This window comes from Scardinius erythrophthalmus, assembly GCF_964197995.2.
Source record: "Scardinius erythrophthalmus genome assembly, chromosome: 19".
NCBI classification, from domain to species: domain Eukaryota; kingdom Metazoa; phylum Chordata; class Actinopteri; order Cypriniformes; family Leuciscidae; genus Scardinius; species Scardinius erythrophthalmus.
The window spans coordinates 28,548,750-28,570,776 of NC_138239.1; the positions used below are offsets into that span (position 1 = coordinate 28,548,750).

The window sequence follows — 22,027 nt, forward strand, 5'->3', positions numbered from 1 at the left end:
TCACACAAACCGCTCGTTTCGTGTCTTAGGCCATCAATGTGTACTTACGATGGGGAATTGTTTAATTTGGACGATGGGGAATTGTTTTAAGTTGGACTCTGTGCATGCTCTTTGAGACAGTGACCATAGACCTGCATTATATGACTGAAAAACAAGAACGGTTTGACCTAAAAATATCAAAATTGAAACTACTGCGGAAAAAAGACACCTACATCTTGGATGCCCTTGAGGTACAGTAAGCTAAAAAATACCAAAATTTGATTTCAAAGTGAACTATCCCTTTAACTAAGTTGTTATATAGGGGACTGTAGGGGGCTACATAGGTACTTTTTAACAATAGCAAGCATGGGCGGCATTGTTAAACTGCCATAACCTCTGGTTATAGATCAGACTGGCGAGTTTTTGATCGTGTGATCGAGGGCGAGTTGACGGTAGATTTCCATAGTAGGAAAAAAAAATACTATGGAAGTCATTGGATTCCGTCAACTGTTTGATTACCAACATTATTTATAATATCTTATTTTGTGTTCAGCAGAAGAAAAAACTCATACAGGTTTGGAACAACATGAGGGGGAGTAAATGATGGCAACATTTTAATTTTTGGGTGAACTATCCCTTTAAGGCTTGGTTTCACATACAGAGTTTAGATTAAGCCTTATATTAGGGAATTTAAGAAGCTTTTATAAATTAACCTTAGAAAAAAAAAAAAAACCAGTACTGGTGTGCATCTTGAGACAAAACAATGGCACTAACTAAACGTGTTTTAAGATATGTGACTGCAAGTTGCTTTCAGCTCATACATGCATTTTAGTCTGCGACTAGTTAAGTCTGTGAAACCGGGAGTAAGTTGTGCAAAGTAATCCACACTAATGTTCACCAAAACAGGTCTCTGCACACACAGTAAGCATTGAGCAGTGGCACACTGCAGGTGTGATACTCTAAACTAATGTCCTTGCTTTCTTATGTCTGCATTCATCTTCCGTCTCAGATTCCCTCCCTTCCTCTGTGCTGGGATCGTGGTGCTCCGGAGTGAGCAGAAATCTATTTCTGTCCCTGTGTATATTCCTCTCCGGCTGCTGCCATTGCCAGCAGCGTGTTGTCACGGTGATGGACATCAGCCCTCAGCCAATCAACACACACGTGTTAATGCCAAGAAACATGATCATTTTCCACTTACTTCCAATTGCTCATGTGAGAGAGGATTGTAGCAGTGCCTAACAGAAAGAAGTCAGTGTAAAATAGGACTCTTGGCAGTCATACACTGAGGATGGGAACCTGACCTGAGGGAGCTGAATGGGTTTGAATGAGGAGATCTGGCCAGGTGAGAGAGTTAGATACGATCTGAACATGATAATGTGAAGGCTTTTTATCCTGGCACATGGTTGGGATGCATGACGTATTGGACTTTGGCTGCTGTTGATGCTCTGGAGATCCAGTAAGAGATGTTGTGTTTATAAATATTCCTTGAGTGATTAATGTGTAAAACAACTGTTAAATACAGTAAATACTGGCATAGTTTTGGTCACCCGAGGTGGTGTTGGTCAACAGAGCTTGTATGGCCATGTTTGGACATGCATTCATTTCATCTAGACATGTTATAATGGTTTGGATCATGAGTCATATGATTCTAGTCCTGCACACTTCAATGGAAGCCTGTTCATTGCCTCTTCATTCACTGTGAAATAGCACTTAGCATGTGTTGCCATGGTGATCAGAGAACACTGTTCTCAGAATAACACTGAGAAACCCAAGGCATTTATTTCAAAATCTAAAGCCTTGTGACCTTCTCTAGTCTGAGAAATACTGGGAAGATGCACTGTGAGGACTGAAGACATACAGTTGTGGCATTACAGAAATAGATCACCCAAAAATGAAAATCCTGACATTTTCTCCATACCTCTAAAACAAACAAACACTTTATTCAATAAATAAATAAACACAAAACGAAAGTAAAGCGGCAGCCCCTCAGGGACGACTGCCGCACACACATAAACACAACGTAAATCCAGGCCTGGTCCTCTTTCGTCCTTCACTGTCGTCGCTCCTCCTTTTATGCTAATAAAGATGAATAAATACTGTTACAAATGAAATTGTCAACATTATGTTCAGTTTAGCTTTAGTTTCAGTTTCATGTACTTTTAGTTTGTTTCTCTTCAGTTACCTGTTTCCTTTGATGTAGTTTCCAGCCATTAATCCAAGCACACCTGTCAGTATTCAGTTCATTTTCTCTGTGTATTTAAGTTCCTCTTTAGTTCACATTTATTGTCCTGTACTGTTCATGTGTTTGAGCTTGAATGCTGTCTCGCATCTGTGGATTACCTGAGCTGACTTTATTTAAATAAAAACTAGAAGTGTTTATCTTCTTCATCATCACTGGACTGAAACGTGACAGAAATGCTCATTGTAGTTAATGCATTAAAGGCATGGGGTGGGGGTCTTGAGCCACTGCCCTTTTAATAGTGAAAGCGAAAGTGCCCTTTTTGCATGTATTGCGGTGCCCGCGGAACGCGATTTCGCCCCTGGCCCCGGAGAGGTCTGTGCACGCCACTGCCAACGTGTGTTCACACAACAACGCCTGCTCTCGCGTCAACTCAGCATGCATGGGTTGTGCTCTCGTAAATGCGTTGGAGATTAATAGTTTGTAAATTGGGTGCAAAGAAAGCATTGGTGTCACTTCATAAAACTGAGGTTAAACCACAGGAATCACATGGATTACTTAAATGTCTTTACTACCTTTCTGGGGCTTGAAAGTGGTAGTTGCGTAGACTGTCAACGGAGGAACAGAAAGCTCTCAGATTTCACTGAAAAGATCTTCATTTGTGTTTCAAAGATGAATGAAAGTCTTACGGGTGAGTAATTAAAGACAGAATTTTCATTTTTTGGGTGAACTAACCCTTTAAGTTAACTAATGTTTACTAATGGTTTTATTGTTGCCAGCTATTGTATGGCTTCAGATGTGGACTGCTTTAAAGGAGTTTCCCCCGTTTTGGAGCTTTGTTTCTATGAAAAAGAATTATGTGAATATAACTTTTTGTGTTCCATAGAAAATATAACAGAGTACAGGTTTGGAACAAAATGGAAATAAAGGATACAATTTTCATTTTTGGCTAAACAATTCCTTTAAAGATCTATTTCTAGAGTAGCGCAGTGTACTGTTACTGGATTAAAACCATTCAAAAAATGTGCTTTATATCAAACCAAGCACATTTTAGGTTACCTGGTGAACCATGTATGGATTCTGCAGATTCTCATCTGTCCTGTGTGCTGTGAGGGGGTTTAGTGAGCATGTGATGTCACAGGTGCACGAGGGTTACTTGAGGACGCCTGTTAGCCCATTGAATATCCACCTATGTGAGACAAAGAACGTGAAGTGCAGCAGAAATAGCTGTTTTTGTTGCCATGGGAACATTCCTCATTTCTGCACAACACATGCGTGGTGAGTGACATTTACAGTATAATTTCCAGATCAAGGCCATTTGCATATGGCACACTTTTAGTGCAACCATCAAACCTTTGTGCACACACTTGATGACAATGATGATTAATCAGTTATCGATTAATATTAAAATATTAGATCTTTAAATATGTAAGACATTTTAATAAATGTACTGTACATGTATGTTTCTGGGAGAACGCACTGTAAAGCTTGTTATATGTTATTCATATGTGTTTGTATATGTACGCTACTGTTCAAAAGTTTGAGGTCAGTAAGATTTTTCTTTAACAAAATAAATACTTTCATTCAGCGAGGTTGCATTACATTGATCAAAAGTGACTTTCAACACTGAAGACTGGAGTAATGATGCTGAAAATTGAACTTTGCATCACAGGAATATATATATATAGATATATAGATAGAGAGAGAGAGAGAGAGAGCGAGAGAGAAAGCACTGCAGCTTTCTATATTCTGCATTAAGTATATGGAACTGCCCTGAAATGGCTGATCCTCCACAAGCATTGAAGGTCAAGTCTCTCGTCTCTCTATAAATATGATGGTCTGTCCCAGCGGGTCCTCCTGCTCGGCTTTTCCACACGAGTCTGCTGACCAGCGGAAATCTGCACATTTGCATGTGATTTGATAGTGTGCAAACGTTCCTCCTCCAATGGCTGGTCGTGTCACAATGATGAATTACTGCATACTGTGAAAATAAATAAACTGTTGTTCAGGACTGCTTCTGTACTATTAATGCTTCACATAAACTGGACGTAAACACAGCTTTCCTGACTCAGCAAAAAAGCATTATTCAAGAATAGAGTAGTAGTTGTCCATTCAAAATTTGTTGCACTATAGCTTGAGTGTTATGCTGTTTATAAAGTGCTCTCAGTTTTTAGCATGTTGACAGTGGTTGCTAAGTTATATTGTGGGTGGTTGTATTGCTTGCTTGCCCAAATCTGGTACTTTAGCTCGGTTCCCTTTTTCAGTGCAAGTCTATGAGATTTGTTTGCCCTGTTTTTGTTGTTGTTGTTGTTTTTTGTTCACAAATGACAATTATACACTGCAATATCTGATTTTCTTACTCAGTATTTTGTCTTGTTTTCCAGTACAAATATCTAAATATTCTTATATCAAGATTCGTAAGAAGCAAAATAACATACGATATTAAGTTACATTTTCTGAAAAAACATATCAAAATGAAGTGAGTTTAAGTATAAAACAAGAAAAAATCTGCCAGTGGGGTCAGAAAAATCATAAAAAAAAAATAATTTAAAGGGAAAACAAGTTTATTTCCCTCACCACACGGGAAGATAGGCTACCTGTTCTTTTTTTAAGCTCAATTTTGATAATTTTTTAAAGAAAACAAGACTATCTTATGTCACATTTTTGAAAACGATACCGTTATCGTCTTCACAAAAAAAGAAAGCGGTTCGTGTTCAGTCTATAGGCGTGTAGTTTTTCTTTACAAAGTGACATCGCAGCAACTAACCATTTAGTCGTTTTCGCGGATCCGTGTGAACAGGGATCATTTTGACAATGTTGTTGTCTTTACGAGACCACTTTTCTGTTTCTAGCACATTGTTGTCGTGTAAACTTAAGGGTAACATTTTTCAGTGTAAGTCATTTATCAGCAGAGATGGGCATAAATACATGAGAATGTATTTAAAATACAAATACAAAATACTGTGTGGAAAAATGTATTTAAATACAAATACAGTATTTTGTATTTTCAAAATACATGAAATTGGCCATCCAGTGCAGGTATAGGTCACAGTGAATGGAGAAACTACATAGGCCTACTGACTTTCCATTCCTAACCACATCTCTTTCTTTCTTTCTTTCTTTCTTTCTTTCTTTCTTTCTTTCTTTCTTTCTTTCTTTCTTTCTTTCTTTCTTTCTTTCTTTCTTTCTTTCTTTCTTTCTTTCTTTCTTTCTTTCTTTCTTTCTTTCTTTCTTTCTTTCTTTCTTTCTTTCTGGCAATTACAAATAAACTTATGCAAAATAGCAGCCATTTATATACTTATTTCTGGTTACAATGTAGTCTATTACTTGTGGTGAACACTATTAAAAAAATCATACTGTATGTAAAACTGTGGGAACCTTTTCTGCTTTCTAACAAAGAATATAGATGGGCGATATGACCAAAATCTCAATTTTACTTCACAGTAACAATATCATGGTTTCACAATTCTCAATATCAGTTTTGATTCCACAGCATAAATTGAATTTCAAACTCTTTTGAGTTTTTGTTTTGTTTTGTTGTTGCAGGTAGTCCAATGCTTTTTAAGTAATTTTATGTTTATTTTATGTAAAGTTTATTTGTTTCTATAAGTTTATTCAAATTAGAAAGTGTATCTAAAATTTAAAATTAGAATTAATTTAAATTCATTTGACATTATTTACCCCTTTATTATTATTATTTTTTTATGTACAATAAAACTAAAAGCTGACGATTTTTGTGGTGTATCATTCATCAGTGCTTCTTTTTCCACTCCGACGTTCCAATAATTCCTTCCCACTAAAAGCTGCACGGATAAATTTGCTTACCCCACAAATAGGCCCGTCTACGTAAACGATTTAGAAAAAGTTCAAACTTTATATCATTGCTATGATATGTAGTGTCATATCACCCATGCCCTAACGTGCAGTAATGCTTTAAACACATTTGACAAGCTAGTTGATAAAAATCAACAATCGGTCAAGACTGATTAGCTAACGCTATTTTCCCACTTGTCTGTGCTCTTTTATTCTTTCATGTTAACTGAAGTGAATAATGCACTATTTTAACTTTAATCAACAAGTAGAATTGATCATGACATTCTCACCTTCGCTGATCCAATGCTGAGCTAGTGAATGTCTGAACTAGTTGATGCACAAAATCAATACCCTGATAAAGAGGTTGACTGGCAAAAAGTATTTTATGTATTTTGAAAATACAAAAATACTCATCTTAAATGTATTTAAATACAAATTACATTTGATTTTTTCCAAAGGCTTTAAAATACAAAATAGTATTTTGTATTTCAAATACATAAAATCATTCATGTCCGGAGAACGCATGAGTGAAAATTAGTTGCTTGCCAAAATGCAATAGTAAGAGTTTGATCAAATCACTTGCTCTGAGTATAAGCAATAGTAATAGTGATGCTTGCATTTGTAATGCTGGCAGGCTACAATGTTACTTAATAGACTGAGACTACAACTCACTGACGGTATCTGTAGTGTATCATGTTATCCTGACCCCCTCCGCTCCTCTAATGCAGTGCAGTTGTCTTCCCCCGCTGTAACTTAAGATGATGGTCACGGCAGGTCAAGTATTTTTAGCTGTGTAAATTGTATTGTGTTGAAAGGTCAAGGTTAAACGCCAATTGAGAGGCAGTGAGGATTTACAACCCTGAACAAGGGCTTACTTTCAGTTACTTGTTTACTTAAAATTGTATTAAAATGTCATATAAAAACTATCCACATTTACTTCCACGACTTGATTCTGGATAAAAAGCGGTGTTGAGAAAGTTAGGTGGTTGAAAGGAAATTCATGATGTCATGGTGACTGAGAGGAATTCATGATGTCAGCATAAAAGGAATGTTCAGAGCTGGAGCAATTTGAAGTGTAACAGTTGGGTTCCGAAAGTAAAAGTCCCATTCATTTTCTCCATAGTGGTATTGATTTTTAATGATAACCCTAGTGAAAAAATAAATATGCTAAAATGTATTTGAAATAGGCCTACATTTAATTTTATGCTAAGTATACTACAAATACATTTACATATTTTTGTAATATAAATATCCTGTAATTGTACTTTTGGTATACTAAATTAGTATACTTAAAATCTGCTAAATTGGGTCAACTAATTTTGTAGTTGTCACTTCTTTTTAAGTGTTGTCATTTTGTAAATTCACTTTAGTTATCCAGAAATAGTGCTGAAGTCCAACTAAAGATATACTTAAGTATATTTGATTGCAAGTATACTTTAGGTGCACTTTAAATATCTTGCATTTAAAGAGTGATATTATACAGAGATCATTACATCCTTAAGGCCAGTACACACCGGGACGAATATCGGCGAGCGTTATTCTCATCGGCGAGCATCTTCCTCGTCTTATTTCTTCCCGGCAGTGTTTAGACGCTACTCGGCATATATCTTCTTCGCCGTTACGTATGTGTGCTCGGCAAGACCGTTTTGTGTTTGAGCGCAGTGCCGGCCCGAGCCTTTTGGGGGCCCTAAGCAGAATTTGATTTGGGGGCCCCCTCCCACCACGCGGAGTCACCTGTGCTTGACGATTATTGACACAATGTCACTCTATAATGTTACATTATAAATTAATACAATGAGGTTATGTATTAATACAAAATAAATAGCCTACTTAATAAAAAATAGATACTTAAATAAAAATGTTTTAACTTTTTCTTTACTCTTTTACTAACTCTTTGAAACTTCTGAAAACAAACTGTCAAAAAAAAATTATTTGCAAAATATCCTCCAACGTTTTGCAACCCTTTGCAGTTTGAATGATGTCTTATATGAACATGACGGAGTATGTGTTTATGTTTCCACTGTTCGATCGCGTCCGCGCCTCACACACACACACACACACACACACACACACACACACACAACATAGGCTATTCCAGCACTGCAATCTTGACATCGCAGCCTGTTCGTTATAGCCGTAATAAAAAATACTAATAAAATAGTCAAACTAACATATAAAAATTACACTGCTCTTTTTAAATAGTCAGTAGTAGCCTACAATTCGTACCATTCAGTGCTGCGTATAAGCACCGCTCCACTGTGATGTTTCCAAGCACATTTTTGCGCATGTGAAGAGAATGATTTTTTCCCTCGATATTGGATTTCAAGCACATTTTTGCGCTTGTGAAGAGGATGATTTTTTCCCTCGATATTGGAACGTGGGTGAAGTACAAAGAAGCCTATAATAAATAATAGTTTACCATCCAAATCCATCGCGAATGTTGAAACATTTTGATTCTAATGAGAGAGATCCGCTTTCACTTTCGCTTTAAATTATTTCGTTTTGGCTTGTTTATAGTTATTTTTTTATTCTTGTTCTGTTCTGAATATCATTAAATTTAAAGGATAAATCATTGATCAAATCAAATTTGTGTGAAATGGCTTAACATTAGGCTACCGTGACTTTGCGCACGAATTTTCTATGCACGCGAGGTTATGCGCATATGACTCAAACACTGGCAGACACAGCAGCAGTTGTAGGCAGGTATATTGATCATGAAATCAGAATTTTCTTGTCTTGAATTATTAATCCATTCATTAATTTATGTCACTTGTTTAATTTAATTAGGCCTAATATGTAAAAAAAAAAAAAAAAAAAAACTCGCTTGGGGGCCCCCTGGTGGCGAGGGGGCCCCAAGCAGCCGCTTAGTTCGCTTATGCCTCGGGCCGGCCCTGTTTGAGCGCCCCCAAGTTGTGTTTTACTGTAACTTCAGAAGCTCCAGACACGTGGGCAAAAGCGCCAATCTCATTGGTCGGATAGTTTTTGACGCGGCGCGTCAAACCAAAAAAACTAACCCGAGGCATTTTTTTAAAAATGACGCTTTTACGCGTGGCGTTTTTCGCGTCGGTGTGCACACTCACATTGGCGCCCTTTGTTTAGTTACGAGGCATTAAACGTCGGCGAATATCGCGCACGAAATTCGTCCCGGTGTGAACAGGCCTTTACTAAAGGGCCGTACACACCGGGACGAATATCGGCGCGCATTGTTCGCCAGCGTTTTTCACCGCGTTTTTTGTGTTCACACCCAAGCGATTTTTCGCTGACGATGAGCCGAGTGAACATGCAAATTTATTCCCTGACATTAGATGGCGCTTAATGTAAAACAGAAATACGCCGGTTTTGTAGTCGCTTTCGCGTTTGTCATATAGTTCTTTATGTTCCGACACCAACGAGACCAGCAGCTCTACATTCATCTTGCCTTGCATCTTCCTCGTCTTATTTCTTCCCGGCAGTGTAGACGCTGTTTATTTACTGTCTATGAACTTGGCGTATATCTTCTTCGCCGTTACGTATTGTGCTCGGCAAGACCATTTTGTGTTTGAGCGCCCCCAAGTTGTGTTTTACTGTAACTTCAGAAGCTCCAGACACGTGAGCAAAAGCGCCAATCTCATTGGTCGGATAGTTTCAAACCAAAAAAACGAACCCGAGGTGTTTTTTAAAAAATGACGCTTTTACGCGTAGCGTTTTTCGCGTCGGTGTACACACTCACATTGGCGCCCTTTGTTTAGTCACGAGGCGTTAAACGTCGGTGAATAGCGCGCGCGAAATTCGTCCCGGTGTGAACAGGCCTTTAGGCTTAATATTAATAAATGTGCATTGTACAATAAAAATGTACTCCAAATAAAGTTAATAATATTTATATCTTTAAGTTTCAAGCAGTCATAAGTCAGTAAATATGTTAATGGATTTGTACTTAGTATGAAATAAATGCATTTTAAATACATTTTGATATAGGTTTTTTTTTTCACTAGGGAACATATTATGATATACATTTAAATAATAATTAATAATATTATATACAATAATTATTATATACAATTATACATTTAAAGACAGAGCTACTGTGAGCTAAGAGGTTTATGGTATATGCTTTTGTTGAAGCAATCAGCCCAGATTATTTGAGCTCTTTCTTATAAATAATCGTAAAAATGATTATAATAGTTTAATTCCTGATGAAAAACAACATTACCAATGTTTCTGCAAATAAATCTTTGAAGCCAATCAGAGAATCGAAACAAACAAAACGTCAGAAGAACCGCCCACTCCCATGAAGCACTGTGAATGTCAATCTCCAGCGCTCTGAAATTACTTAAATATTTATGTACAGTATGAATGTGTTTGTGCGTGTGCATATATGTGCTACAAAATAAACCTAAAATACAAAGTTTTTAAGTTTTTAGTTTTTAATTCTTTTAAGAATACTTGATGAATGGAAAATGAATGGAAAAATACTTCCGGAACCAAGGCACCTGAAAAAGTGGATGGACACTGTTGCACTATTCCATTTTGATGAAACATTATGAATGCAAATGTGGTTTTGAAATAATGTGCAAATGGCAGTTAGGTTTTCATTTTGACTTTAAGACGGTTCTGCTGATCATTTATCACACTCATGAGCTACATGGCTAATGATAGCTGGCTTTGCAACTATTAGGACTTTCAGTTCCAGTTGTACATGTGTTCGGAATAGCGTACTATCATACTACTCTTAGAATCTCTGCCATAGTTACTCTATATTGCAGAAATAGTAAGACTATGCAATTCTATACACAGCTTGAATCTTTTATTTTAGTGCAATTTAGGTTTTGTTTTATTCAAAACCTTTCTGCTTTCAGTCCCTTTTCACAAGCAGTAAGACAGCAGCATGGCCATTCACTTCTCCTTTGTGCTGATGCAAAAGTGGCTCGAATGTGGGCCGTTGCATAACCCTTCACAGGGTCCCTTTTCTATTTTTGTTCCTGGATACGCGTCTCAGTGAGGTATTTTCTGTGGTGACTCGCTTACATCTGTAGGTCTTCTAATGTACTCTTATTGAGCAAGACATGGATGACTGTTGAGACTTATTCCTGGCACATTTGTCTCTTTTTGAAGGTGATGTACAGCAATACGGGAAGCAGGAATTATGAGAACATCTGCATTTGACTGGAGACATTGGACAAGGCTGAATTTGGACTCCAGGTTTGTAGGTTGATGGCAATCAGTGTGTTATATGTCTTACTGGGACTCAAAAGCAGGTGACTCGTCAAAAGGGACTCGGTCCTTGACTGCTCTGCTTTTTTGAAGTACGATAAGCTCTTCTATGTGCCTGTTATAGTTTTAAGATGCAACACAGCTGTATTTCATGAGATGCCAGGCATTCCGCTGGGTAGTGATGCCATGGGGGGGCTGATATGACGTAATGGCATTCTCTGGAGTCTGGTTATATTTTCCCGCCTCTGGCTTTGCTATGTTCCTCTGGTTGTTGTTGTTGTAGTGTGGATGCATTAATGCAGATGCATGTGTGATCATCTAAAGGATGATCGAAGGTCAAACTTAGATACTTCTAGTATTATGGTCACTATTACAGATGAGTTTCGATGTTTTTCTTAAAGGATAAATTCACATTGTGTTACTTTGACAGATTTAATGCGATCATTGCCCCATGTCTTAGTACTGAATTCTGTGGCACCATTGACACTTGTCAGCCCAGTTTTTAAAGGTGCATTTAGCCTCTGACAGGTTTATCCACCATATTCCTCCTTCATTGTGTTGAGGACAATGCAGGATTGAGATTGACCTTGAAAAAAGCACATCTGATCGCTGTGTTTTGTCATTCCTACATCCACTCTCTTCTCTGCTCGCTATCATCAGACAGACGGGCTGTTTAGATACTAACTCGACCCGTGGGAAACATTTGACTTCATTGTGGACCATGTCAAAGTTCGGTTTTAGGTTTTATAGCCTGGCAGAGCTTGATATTTCTTCTCTAATGGCTTTAGAGTTTGAATGTCCTAATTAAGAGGTTTGAACCAGATAACCTTATGTAACCTCATTATACACACTCTGATGCATGCAGATGGTAATTATATGTGCACGTCTTCTCAAATTGTGTAGGCAGAGGTGGTATAAGTTGCAATATTATTGTTTTATATCCTGTTCATATTGTGGCACTACCTGTTGACTTATTTGAGCAGTAAAATTTTAACTTTGGTCAGACATTTGTCTTGCTTTGCAAAATAGATGTAGATACATTCACTAGTCTTTAGACTCTCTTGACATTCTACAGGGTACTTGACATGTATATATGTTTGGTTAATGAGGTACACAGTCATTAAACCAGCCCGTAACCACCATACACTGTATATTGATGTAGACACATTCTTCCAAATATTCAGAATAGTGCATCTATAGGGGTTTTTCAGTGGTAGATCTTTTACATGTGTTCCCCTGAATCTTGAATCTTGTCTTTACTGTAAATGTCTATACTGTGAAGGGTCAATCTAATGCATTTTTTTGCTGAATAAAAGTATGCATGTCTTTCAAAAACATTTACTGACCCCAGACTTTTTAATGGTAATGTATATAATTGAGTTATTGTTCTTCATTCATATTTCAGGATTAGCCAGATTTCTTTTTAGATTTCTTTGAATAGCAACAACAACACTCCAAATAGAGATTATACGTCCTTATTATCCTTGCACAGCCGTGTACTTGTTGTACTTGTAGTTTTGGTCAATTCTCTAATGGAGGAATTCCTGACCTTATAGTTTGAGACGACCTTCGCATCAATCACAAACCCCAGAAAGACACAGAGATGGTGCTGGCACACTGCCTTCAGAAACACTCTACTCAGGGCATGGTGAGTTTATGGACCATTTTTGCTTGAAGATGGCTTTTGTTCTCGTTTCATGAATATGTAACATTTTATTATATTACTCAAGTTATACTTCACTATACAGTAATTGAAATGTTTTTAAATTAAATGCTGATAACATGTTTTTTACTGTTTGCAGACAATTTGGATGTGGTGCCCAGGCCTAAATGTATATAGAGATGGAGACCATTTTTAAACAACTTGAGTGAACTATGCTCTTGAACATATGGAAAGGATTATTTCATCATTTTTGAAAATGATGCTGGTGGACTGACTGCTGTACAATCATAGGGAGTTGTTTAAAGCACTGAAGGATTAAACTTCCAAGTTAAGTGAGAAACTTTAATCGAAGCAAGAAGATGTTCGTTGTCACAAAACCAAGGGCAATGTAGCAACTGTAGTTAGCAAATCCTTATAATGGAGGCTACTAAAACCTCAGGTGAAGCGGAACGTTCCAAACAGATTATCAGTTTCAAAGATGAAGAAAAACACTTGCCATCCGAGATGACCCAAAGAGGCCAATCCTCTGGCTCAGAGGACAAAATAAGACTTGTGGAGCAACCCCAGACCCCAGCGGTAAATCCATCTCCTGGTATGGAGTCACAGGTCATTGCTTCAGGAAATATTCTTACCTCAAAATCTAGAGAACAGTGTCACATCCAGCTCAGGAGGAAGAACGTTCCTCTCCCAAACAAACGATACCTTCAGTCGGAATATGAGCTGCTGTCAGAGGGCCTTCACAAAAAGGAACAGAAGTCTGTTAAGACTGGGAAGTATGTATGCCAGTATTGTGGAAGAGCATGTGCCAAACCCAGCGTACTAAAGAAGCACATCCGTTCTCATACTGGCGAACGACCGTATCCGTGCATTCCTTGCGGTTTCTCATTTAAAACTAAGAGCAACCTCTACAAACACAGAAAATCTCACACCCATGCAGTGAAAGCAGGATTGGTTTCATTTTCAGAACAAGACAGCAAGCATATGGATGAGGAGTTGACTGTGGCAGAGGGCGAGATGCGTTTTGATGCTGAACAGAGCAGTGACACCGATGAAGAAGTTGTGGAGGACTTGTCCTTGGATACAACAAGCCATATCAAAGACACAGAGGGTTTTGTGCAAGAAAAAGGAGGGAAACAGGCAAAAAGGGAAACCATGTGCTCTGCTCAGACTTCAGTCAAAAGGGAAACAGGGTCATCAGGAAAAGTATCTTTATGGCAGTTCCGGGAAATGTCGGCACCTGCGGCTATTGCTCAGGTGGACCAAATGATTGAATTCTCCTCCATCAAGCAAAGACTGGCACTTCGGCTTTCAGAGAAGAAAAGTCAAGACTCTGATCAGTCTCTTTCCCTGCCCAGTTCATACAGTAAAGGCAGCACTGATTCAGGATACTTCTCACGTTCTGAGAGTGCAGAGCAACAGTTCAACCAGTCGAGCGCGAATGCCAAATCTTATCAAGAAATTATGTTTGGGAAATGTTATAGACCAACGACCAGGCCAAAGCAATCAATCACTGTACAAACTTGCATGACAGACGTAAATGAAGCCACATCTAGCTTCATGATAACGTTGAACAAAGGCATGATCCCTGGTGACACAGACTCCTCCATTCACAGAAGCAAAAAAGACCTAGTTCGATCAATAAAAATTGATTCAGAGTCCTTCCAAGAGGAAGATTACCAAGAATGTCAAAACCCTAGCTCTGACTTTCTGGAAATGGCATCAGAGAGTAGTGTATTCTTGCGCAGTAATTCTCTTCCAACATCATCTAATTCGAATCTAAATGCACCAGAAGGGCTTAGAAGCAGTAATTCATTTGATGAAAGATTGACAGGTGCTGATGTCTCCTACAGGGGTGCAATGGGTATGAGAAGACTAATGCGGCAAGCTGCGTTTGAGCACTCTGCTAACGAAGGACATGCAGAATCAGACTGCTACGCTCACCTGGCTTGTAGCCTAAAATCAGACTTGAAAATTCACAGCATAGATGATTCCAAAATGGGTACAGAAAACTGTCAAGAGGCTGATCTGTGTTCCATATCTCCAAGTTATTTATCTGAAAATTCTACAAGGAAACGAAGAAAAGACAAAAATGTCATGGAGGAAGAAGACTTTAATATCCAAGTCAAGCCTTCTGGACACTCAGAGGAACTTGAAACAAAGCAAACTACTTTAGACACTGCCTTTTCTGACACTGAGAGAAGGGCTGGCAGTAATGTTATATCTGTCATTCAGCACACAAATTCATTAAACAAACCAAACTCGTCAGAAAAGTCAAGTGACGCTAGATCACATCCCTTAGACAAAATTGGCACTTACAAATTCATGGAAAAGGAGCATAGCATGGAGGGTCACAGAACAGAAGGAGTAGACTGGCAATGGGGAAGCAGCGGTTTTCTACACCAGAAACTCCACATGCCTAAACAGCCACCATCCCAGCCCAGTATCCAAGTTCCAGAGATTAGAGTAACTGTGGAGCCTGACAGACCGGAAAAAGTTCAGGATGTAGGGGTCAAGCAGAAGGAAAAACACACTGAAGAGTTCCAGTGGCCACAGAGGAGTGAAACCCTGTCACAGTTTCCAATGGAAAAACTACCACCCAAAAAGAAACGCTTGAGATTAGCAGAGTTGGAATGTTCTTCTGGAGAATCTAGTTTTGAATCTGCTTGCACAAGTCTCTCCAGAAGCCCGAGTCAAGATAGCAATTTATCTCACAGCTCAAGTTTTTCCCAGTCCCTTGACAGAGAGGAGACCCTTAACCTTGTGTGCCAGGCCAACCCAGATGAGTTTAATAAACCTTTGGAATTCTTATCTGTGCCAGGTAGTTCACAAAGTCATCACAGAGAGATGAGACGTTCTGCTTCAGAGCAGGCACCCTATAAATTACCCTCAGAGGTTCCAGAATTTCGAAGCAAGTCTTTTGATTATGGCAGTCTTTCTCCTTCATCTACATCTAGGCAGGAGGAGGTTAAAGAGCGTAGAAGGGCCTTCTTGGTTAGGCAGGCATCATTAAGTGGTGAACCCGAGATGCAATGTGGTACAGTCTCAGATGAAATGAGCAAGAGAACCTCACCAAGCAAACCATTTATACCTGAGGAATCCATTGAGAAAATGAAGTACTCTTTTATTTCCGGTAGTCCATTTCCACAACACAAACAATATAGCCCAGTGCAAGCTTCATCTCAATATGCTAAACCAAATGTTTGCAATGTTCAAGACATGGATAGCATAATGCTTCTAATTAAGAAAGAACCTGAAGAATCCAATGCATCTGAATCTTATATTAACTTAAGAAAACCCCAGGAAGATTGTTCTCAGAGTTTAGGCAATGTTTTGTCAACGATAGCAGTGCTTTCACACGCTCACCAAGCATTAGCAAGTCAAAGCACATCCAGCTTGTTAGTTCCTGTCAGAATTCAGATGCAAGTACCATCTTACGGAAACATAACGTACACTAGCATATCTCAAATTCTGGATTCTCAAACAAACAATCCTATATCGTGCATAGAACACAAAACTTCCTCCTGTCAAAATCTTGCCATTGTCCTGCCACAAAATATCCTAGGTTGTGATCTATCTCCAGTGTCAGGGCACCCAAGGCGACTACTGCAAAGCTCACAGGCATCACCAGCAAAGCTTAATACAGGCATACCTCTATCATTAACCTCCAAAACCATCTCTACTACAGAGGCCCCCAGTGGTGGAGCAAACAAGCGCATGCTCTCACCTGCAAGTAGCATTGAACTCTTTATTGAAGCGAAACAGCAAAAACGAGTCAAAGATGAGAACATTTATGGCCAAATTGTTGAAGAGCTTAGTGCTGTCGAGTTAGGAAATCTTGAAGGTGAAAAAGAAAGTCCCAAGAAAGGTTTCAAATCAGGAAGCACCCCAGAATTGTGTGCACCCACTGAGGTAGTAGATATGGATGAGGCCAGCCAAGACTTTTACAGCAATCCAAAGTTACAGTCTTCTGCCATAATTTCTCAAGACGCTGCTATGATGGAGCGTAAACCAACACCTGAACATACGATGACTAGTTATCATTCTGGAATAGGTGCACTGCCCTCTGCAATCACTGGTGCTTTACTGTTCTCCAAGTTTCCAGGTCTTCACACTACTACTTGTGTGAGCTGGTGCTATCTCAACTCCACTAAGCCAAATAGCACCCAAACAGTTGCACATTTCTCTGAGTATGCCTCATGGTTTGTGAGATGCCATAACCCTAACCCACCCGATCTTAGCACTGGGATGGTTCTTGCTCTTCTCCGATCCAAACAGGGGAGGCAGAATACTATTTATTCAATCGCTACCATGCATCAGCCTGGAGTACTTGTGACCTCCACCCCCTGGAGACCGAAGCAAGAACAAGTATGTTGCCTGTTGTTGGTTTTTGCTGATTTGCCACTTGCTACTATGCTATATTTACCTTTACGATGATCCGATATTTGTTTAGCCATCTGTTCCAAAGAGTCTTCTGTGGTATTGTAGGTAACTCCGGACTACAGAGAGGAAGATACAAAACAGGACGTGAGGATAAGAGACATAAGCCAGAGATGCAAATCTTTACGAGAGGATGTTGCATCTACCATACGGCAAATAGAACCAGTCCGTGTGAAGATTTTTGAAGGAGGGTATGGATATGTACTTTGATAATGCTAATGTTGATGCATGACTGTAGAAATGCCCCCTAATAAAAGTGTTCTCTTTTTTTTCTTTTTTTTTTCTCTTTTTATCAGGTACAAGTCCAATGAGGAATATGTGTATGTGAGGGGTCGTGGTCGGGGAAAGTATATATGTGAAGAGTGTGGCATTCGTTGTAAGAAGCCAAGCATGCTCAAGAAACACATTCGAACGCACACAGATGTGAGACCCTATATGTGCAAGTGCTGCAACTTTGCTTTTAAAACTAAAGGTTGGTTTTACCATGTTCTTATTCAAGGATGACTGCAAAAGTTTGGGATAGAAAAATAACCCCTGCCTTTTTTTCAGGGAATCTCACCAAGCATATGAAGTCAAAAGCTCACATGAAAAAATGCCTTGAACTAGGAGTTTCACCCACAGCCATGGACAATACAGAGGATGCTGGTAGGAAATTTACTTCAGTAATGCTGGGCAGTAGTATCACTAATAGCAAAGCTTTTAGTCTAGCTGCATTTGTTAGTAGCAAGGTGTTAGCATCACTATAAATGTGGAACATTTTGTTCAGCTAATTCAATTTTTTTTGCTCTTGCTGCTTGTGTAGATGACACCCAGAAGTCCTCTGGCATAATGCCATTGGAAACAACCATTAAACATCAGTTCTCAGATGTGGAAGACTCTGATGGTGTTGATGACGATGAACCAGACGATGATGAAGATGATGAATGTGATGGTGATTCTACACCAAAAACGCTGTCCAGAAGCACAAGTCCTCAGTCCTATGCAGTCAACAAGCCATGTCTGTCTGGTTGTGTCCCTAAACATTTTGACCCAAGCCGCAATCTACTGAAGGAACAGCTTGAAGTTTCCTCTCAGAGTATTGAGGATGATCTGACCTTTGAGCAGTCAAGCAGCTCCTTTGAGTCTTGCCCACCTCAGCTGCTGTCGCCTTGTTGGGATTCACCTCGCCAGAGGTACATTTCCCCAAGAGGAGATCTCTCGCCACAACGTCACCTGTTGTCATGCCGTGATTCGTCTCCTTTAAGGGCCATTTCTCCAAGGAGAGATCTGAGCATCAGAGGGGACTTTTCACTCATCCGGCAGCTGTCACCTGTAAGACCTACAGGTTCGGACACATCGGGGCAGCGAGCACAGTCTCCGCTGGGTCGACATAAAGGGGTGCTCAGGGCCGTATCTCCACGGAGAGGGTCTTATCAGCATAGGACCCTCATGGATCCGGGAAGGAGTGTGAGATTTCAAGCTCCTCCCCTTAGACCAATCATCGGAATGCACTCAGACGTGGGAATGGTATGCTTTTACATTTACGAATTTGGCAGACACTTTTATCCAAAGTGACTTGTATTCAAGGTACACATTTTTAACAGTTCTTGCTTTCTCTGGGATTTGAACCCATGATCTTGGCATTGCTAATGTCATGCTCTACTGATGGAAAAATGGCATTTTTATACATTTTGGAGACAAACCTGTACCTTATAATTTGTTTAACTGTTAACTAAAAATTTTATTTGTATCAGAAATATTCTAAATTTTGGTTTATAGGTCTAAAAACCATTGAGTACACCTCTTAACTGTTTTTGTAATGTAGCATTTCTACAGTTTTCAGCCTTAAAGCCAGTTCACCCAAAACGTTTTAATTCAGTCACTGTTTACTGACCCTCATGTCGTTCCTAACTCTTATGCAGTTTTTCTCTGAAACATATGTGGTAAAAATAGCCTTTTTTGGTCCTTTTTGACAGCTTGAGCTGTCTTTGTGTAGATTGAAAGATGCATGAAGATCCTTCAAAATAATGGCAGAATTTTTGGGTGAAATATTGCTATAAGGCCAGGTGCATTCAGTATGAAATACTTTAAAACAAATGTTCAAACCAAAACTACACCAAGTTTGATGCCTGTATTTAATTTTCAGAAAATAGCTTACAGACCTGAATGAACTGGTCAGCACCATGAACAACGTTCTCCTCTCTTCTTTTTCAGGATCAAGGGGATACTCCTCAGAATCTGTATGTTCCTGTTGGCCTATGCAGCAGTAGGGATCTGTCCACAACCCTGCTGCCAGACATCTTCAGCCATTTGCCTTTGCACTCTCAAGGACAGGTGCCAACACCTGTTCCGATGATCCCTATTGGGGGGATAAGAATGCCCTCCACTTCAATATCTGGTGCTGCTGGGGAGAGAAATACGCTCCCATCAATTCCACAGGGGAAAATATTAGAAACGGCTAGTTCTGGCCGGACCTCAGCCCCTGTCCTAGATCCTGGAGTGGCCTGCAGTGGAGAAATAGCAACCTCTTCCACTGGCCTTCATAGCAAAGATGATAAAAAGGAGGAGAGCGTCTACATCTGTGCAAAAGCTATTGCATCCCTCAGAATCACATCTGAAGATGCCGTCGATAAACCACCTAAAAGCTGACTTTGTAAGCATTGTATAATCGCATTCAAAAGTAAAACTAAATCCAAGCTCAGACCAGAAACATACTTTATGCAAGTATTCAAACATAGTGAATGGTTGTGTTGAACATACCTTACGTGCGTTCTTGTGTTGCACTGGCGGTTCTTCTGTACTCAAGGGGCGGTAGAGTTACCTTTAAGTGTCGGTGCCATTAAACTGGATGTGTTATTATTCAGGTAGCTGCTGTAAACAAGCCAAGTTTAACAAACTTTAACTAACTTGCTCAGCTAAATTCTCAATAGTTGACCTGAATGACTCAATGACTCATAGCGCCACCATGCAGCATTATACATTGCAGTCTGACACATTTCAGAGGGTAAAAATGCACACAAATCATTTTGTGTAACTTGTGTGTAGAGTGTGTTTTTGGCCTTGGAGTCTGACCAAGATTATTTGGAGTTTTGGTAACGTGGGCAGAATCAAATAATATGCACAACATCTCGCATTTTCATTCATTTCAATGCACATGCCATATTCTCTATACCTGCCATACCCATTTTAACTATAAATGTGTATAAGCTTCGAATTTACAACAATACACGCAAAAATAAATATTAGATCAGTATTTCATGAAAACTATTTAAATTGCAGATCTGCATCTCACAGGACAATTGAAACAATTCCTACAGGAAGTGCATCAAGTCCCAAGTATAATACAAAGCACTGATCGCAATTCTAACTGACATCGTCTCCATTGACTTATGCTTGTGCCTTTTAAGAAGATGTTTGGATATCCCTTAAAGAGAGAAAGTCATTCGATGTACCCTATTTATGCACTTAACCATAGTGGTGGTCATAAAGGTTAACTAAAATGAGATATCGTGGTTGCTTTTTGAGATTGCACTTACAGTATTACGTACAGTATGTTAAAGTTTGCATATTGCATTAAGCTGTGCTATGACATTGCCTTGTATGCTATTGTATATTTTTGCTGGCACCTTTATAACTTAACTGCATTATGAGCGTTCAAGATTATGAACCTAAAAGTGTTGATGATAAATTCTTTAAAAAGCCCTTTTGTTTAAACCTTCTCCACCGTATAGTATTTTTCTAAATGTATCATACCTCGTTTCCTTCAAACTTTAGATTTTTCTGCACTTAAGCAAAGAAATGTCATTACAAGGCATTTTTAATATAGATCTGCATATTATTATATAAAAAGTGGTAAGTATTGTGCATTAAGATGACTATTTGAAGCACTTTCTAGGTAGCTGATAGACTGAATGCCGTGTCATCAATATTGGAGCTCTTTTAAATCATTGTAGATGATTTTTTTTTTTCATTGAATTAATCTTGACACAACATTCCAGTCACTGTTAAGTCAATTATATGTGCACATACAGTACATGCATACATATTTACATGTTTATACACACACGTACATATTTACAGACACAAACACACACACATAATCGCTATCATGTACTGTAATTACTTTTGAAGAGTGTCTTGTGTAGAAGTAAACAAAAATGAAATGGTATATTTGAAGGGATAGTTGCTTTTTTCAGGTTTTTCTTGTCATCAGATGAATGGGTTTGTCTGGTGAACTTGTCTGACTGTTTGAATGTATGAATTTTTAACCTAAGTCATTTTAAATGTCTTTAAAGAAGGTATAAGTGCTATCTCATATTAAACATATTGATATCATATGAAGTAGCAGTCAGTTTATGGTATTTATATTAATAGTCTGAGTATTTAAAAATGCTGAGATGGTAAATTTAAACTGAGTTTATACTGAAGGAACTTTCATGTCATGTTTACAGTATTACATATTAAAGATTTTGAGGTATCTAGTTTCAGTTTATGGCATTTTAGAAGTTACAACTGTTATTTATCTTTGGACTGGTACATGGTCTTCGTTTATAGAAGTTTATGAATGTTTCTTTTGTTTTGCCCATAAAGGCAGCTGATTTCTTCTTACTTAAATGTTTGTTTTTGTTTTACTCTGATTACAAGATGTCCTTTAGAAAAAAAAACAAAAAAAAAAAACGAAAATTAAAGTTCTATCTTAAAAAATTGTTGACGATGTTCTTACCTCAAAATGCAATATTCGTATTAATTATAATAAACAAATCAGATGAATAAGGAAATGAAATTTC

The 22,027-nt window shown here is 38.6% G+C and overlaps 1 protein-coding gene across 4 annotated transcripts; it reads left to right on the plus strand.

Annotated features, from left to right (window-relative positions):
• The first annotated feature begins 1,199 nt into the window (after positions 1–1,199).
• On the plus strand, positions 1,200–21,917 carry hivep2b (HIVEP zinc finger 2b). 4 transcript variants are annotated; one of them, XM_081394490.1, is made up of 9 exons: positions 1,200–1,321; positions 11,063–11,149; positions 12,718–12,809; positions 12,964–17,189; positions 17,310–17,452; positions 17,558–17,733; positions 17,811–17,906; positions 18,064–18,767; positions 19,455–21,916. In XM_081394490.1, exons 4-9 carry the CDS (start codon positions 13,242–13,244, stop codon positions 19,887–19,889), a joined length of 5,502 nt encoding a protein of 1,833 aa, XP_081250616.1. In that variant the 5' UTR covers positions 1,200–1,321; positions 11,063–11,149; positions 12,718–12,809; positions 12,964–13,241; the 3' UTR covers positions 19,890–21,916. The 4 variants fall into 4 exon arrangements, with proteins under 4 accessions (XP_081250616.1, XP_081250617.1, XP_081250619.1 ...); XM_081394491.1 differs by lacking the exon at positions 11,063–11,149 and adding an exon at positions 3,203–3,436 and having other exon boundaries at positions 1,213–1,321; XM_081394493.1 differs by lacking the exon at positions 1,200–1,321 and having other exon boundaries at positions 10,725–11,149; positions 19,455–19,893; positions 20,520–21,917.
• The last annotated feature ends 110 nt before the right edge of the window (positions 21,918–22,027 follow it).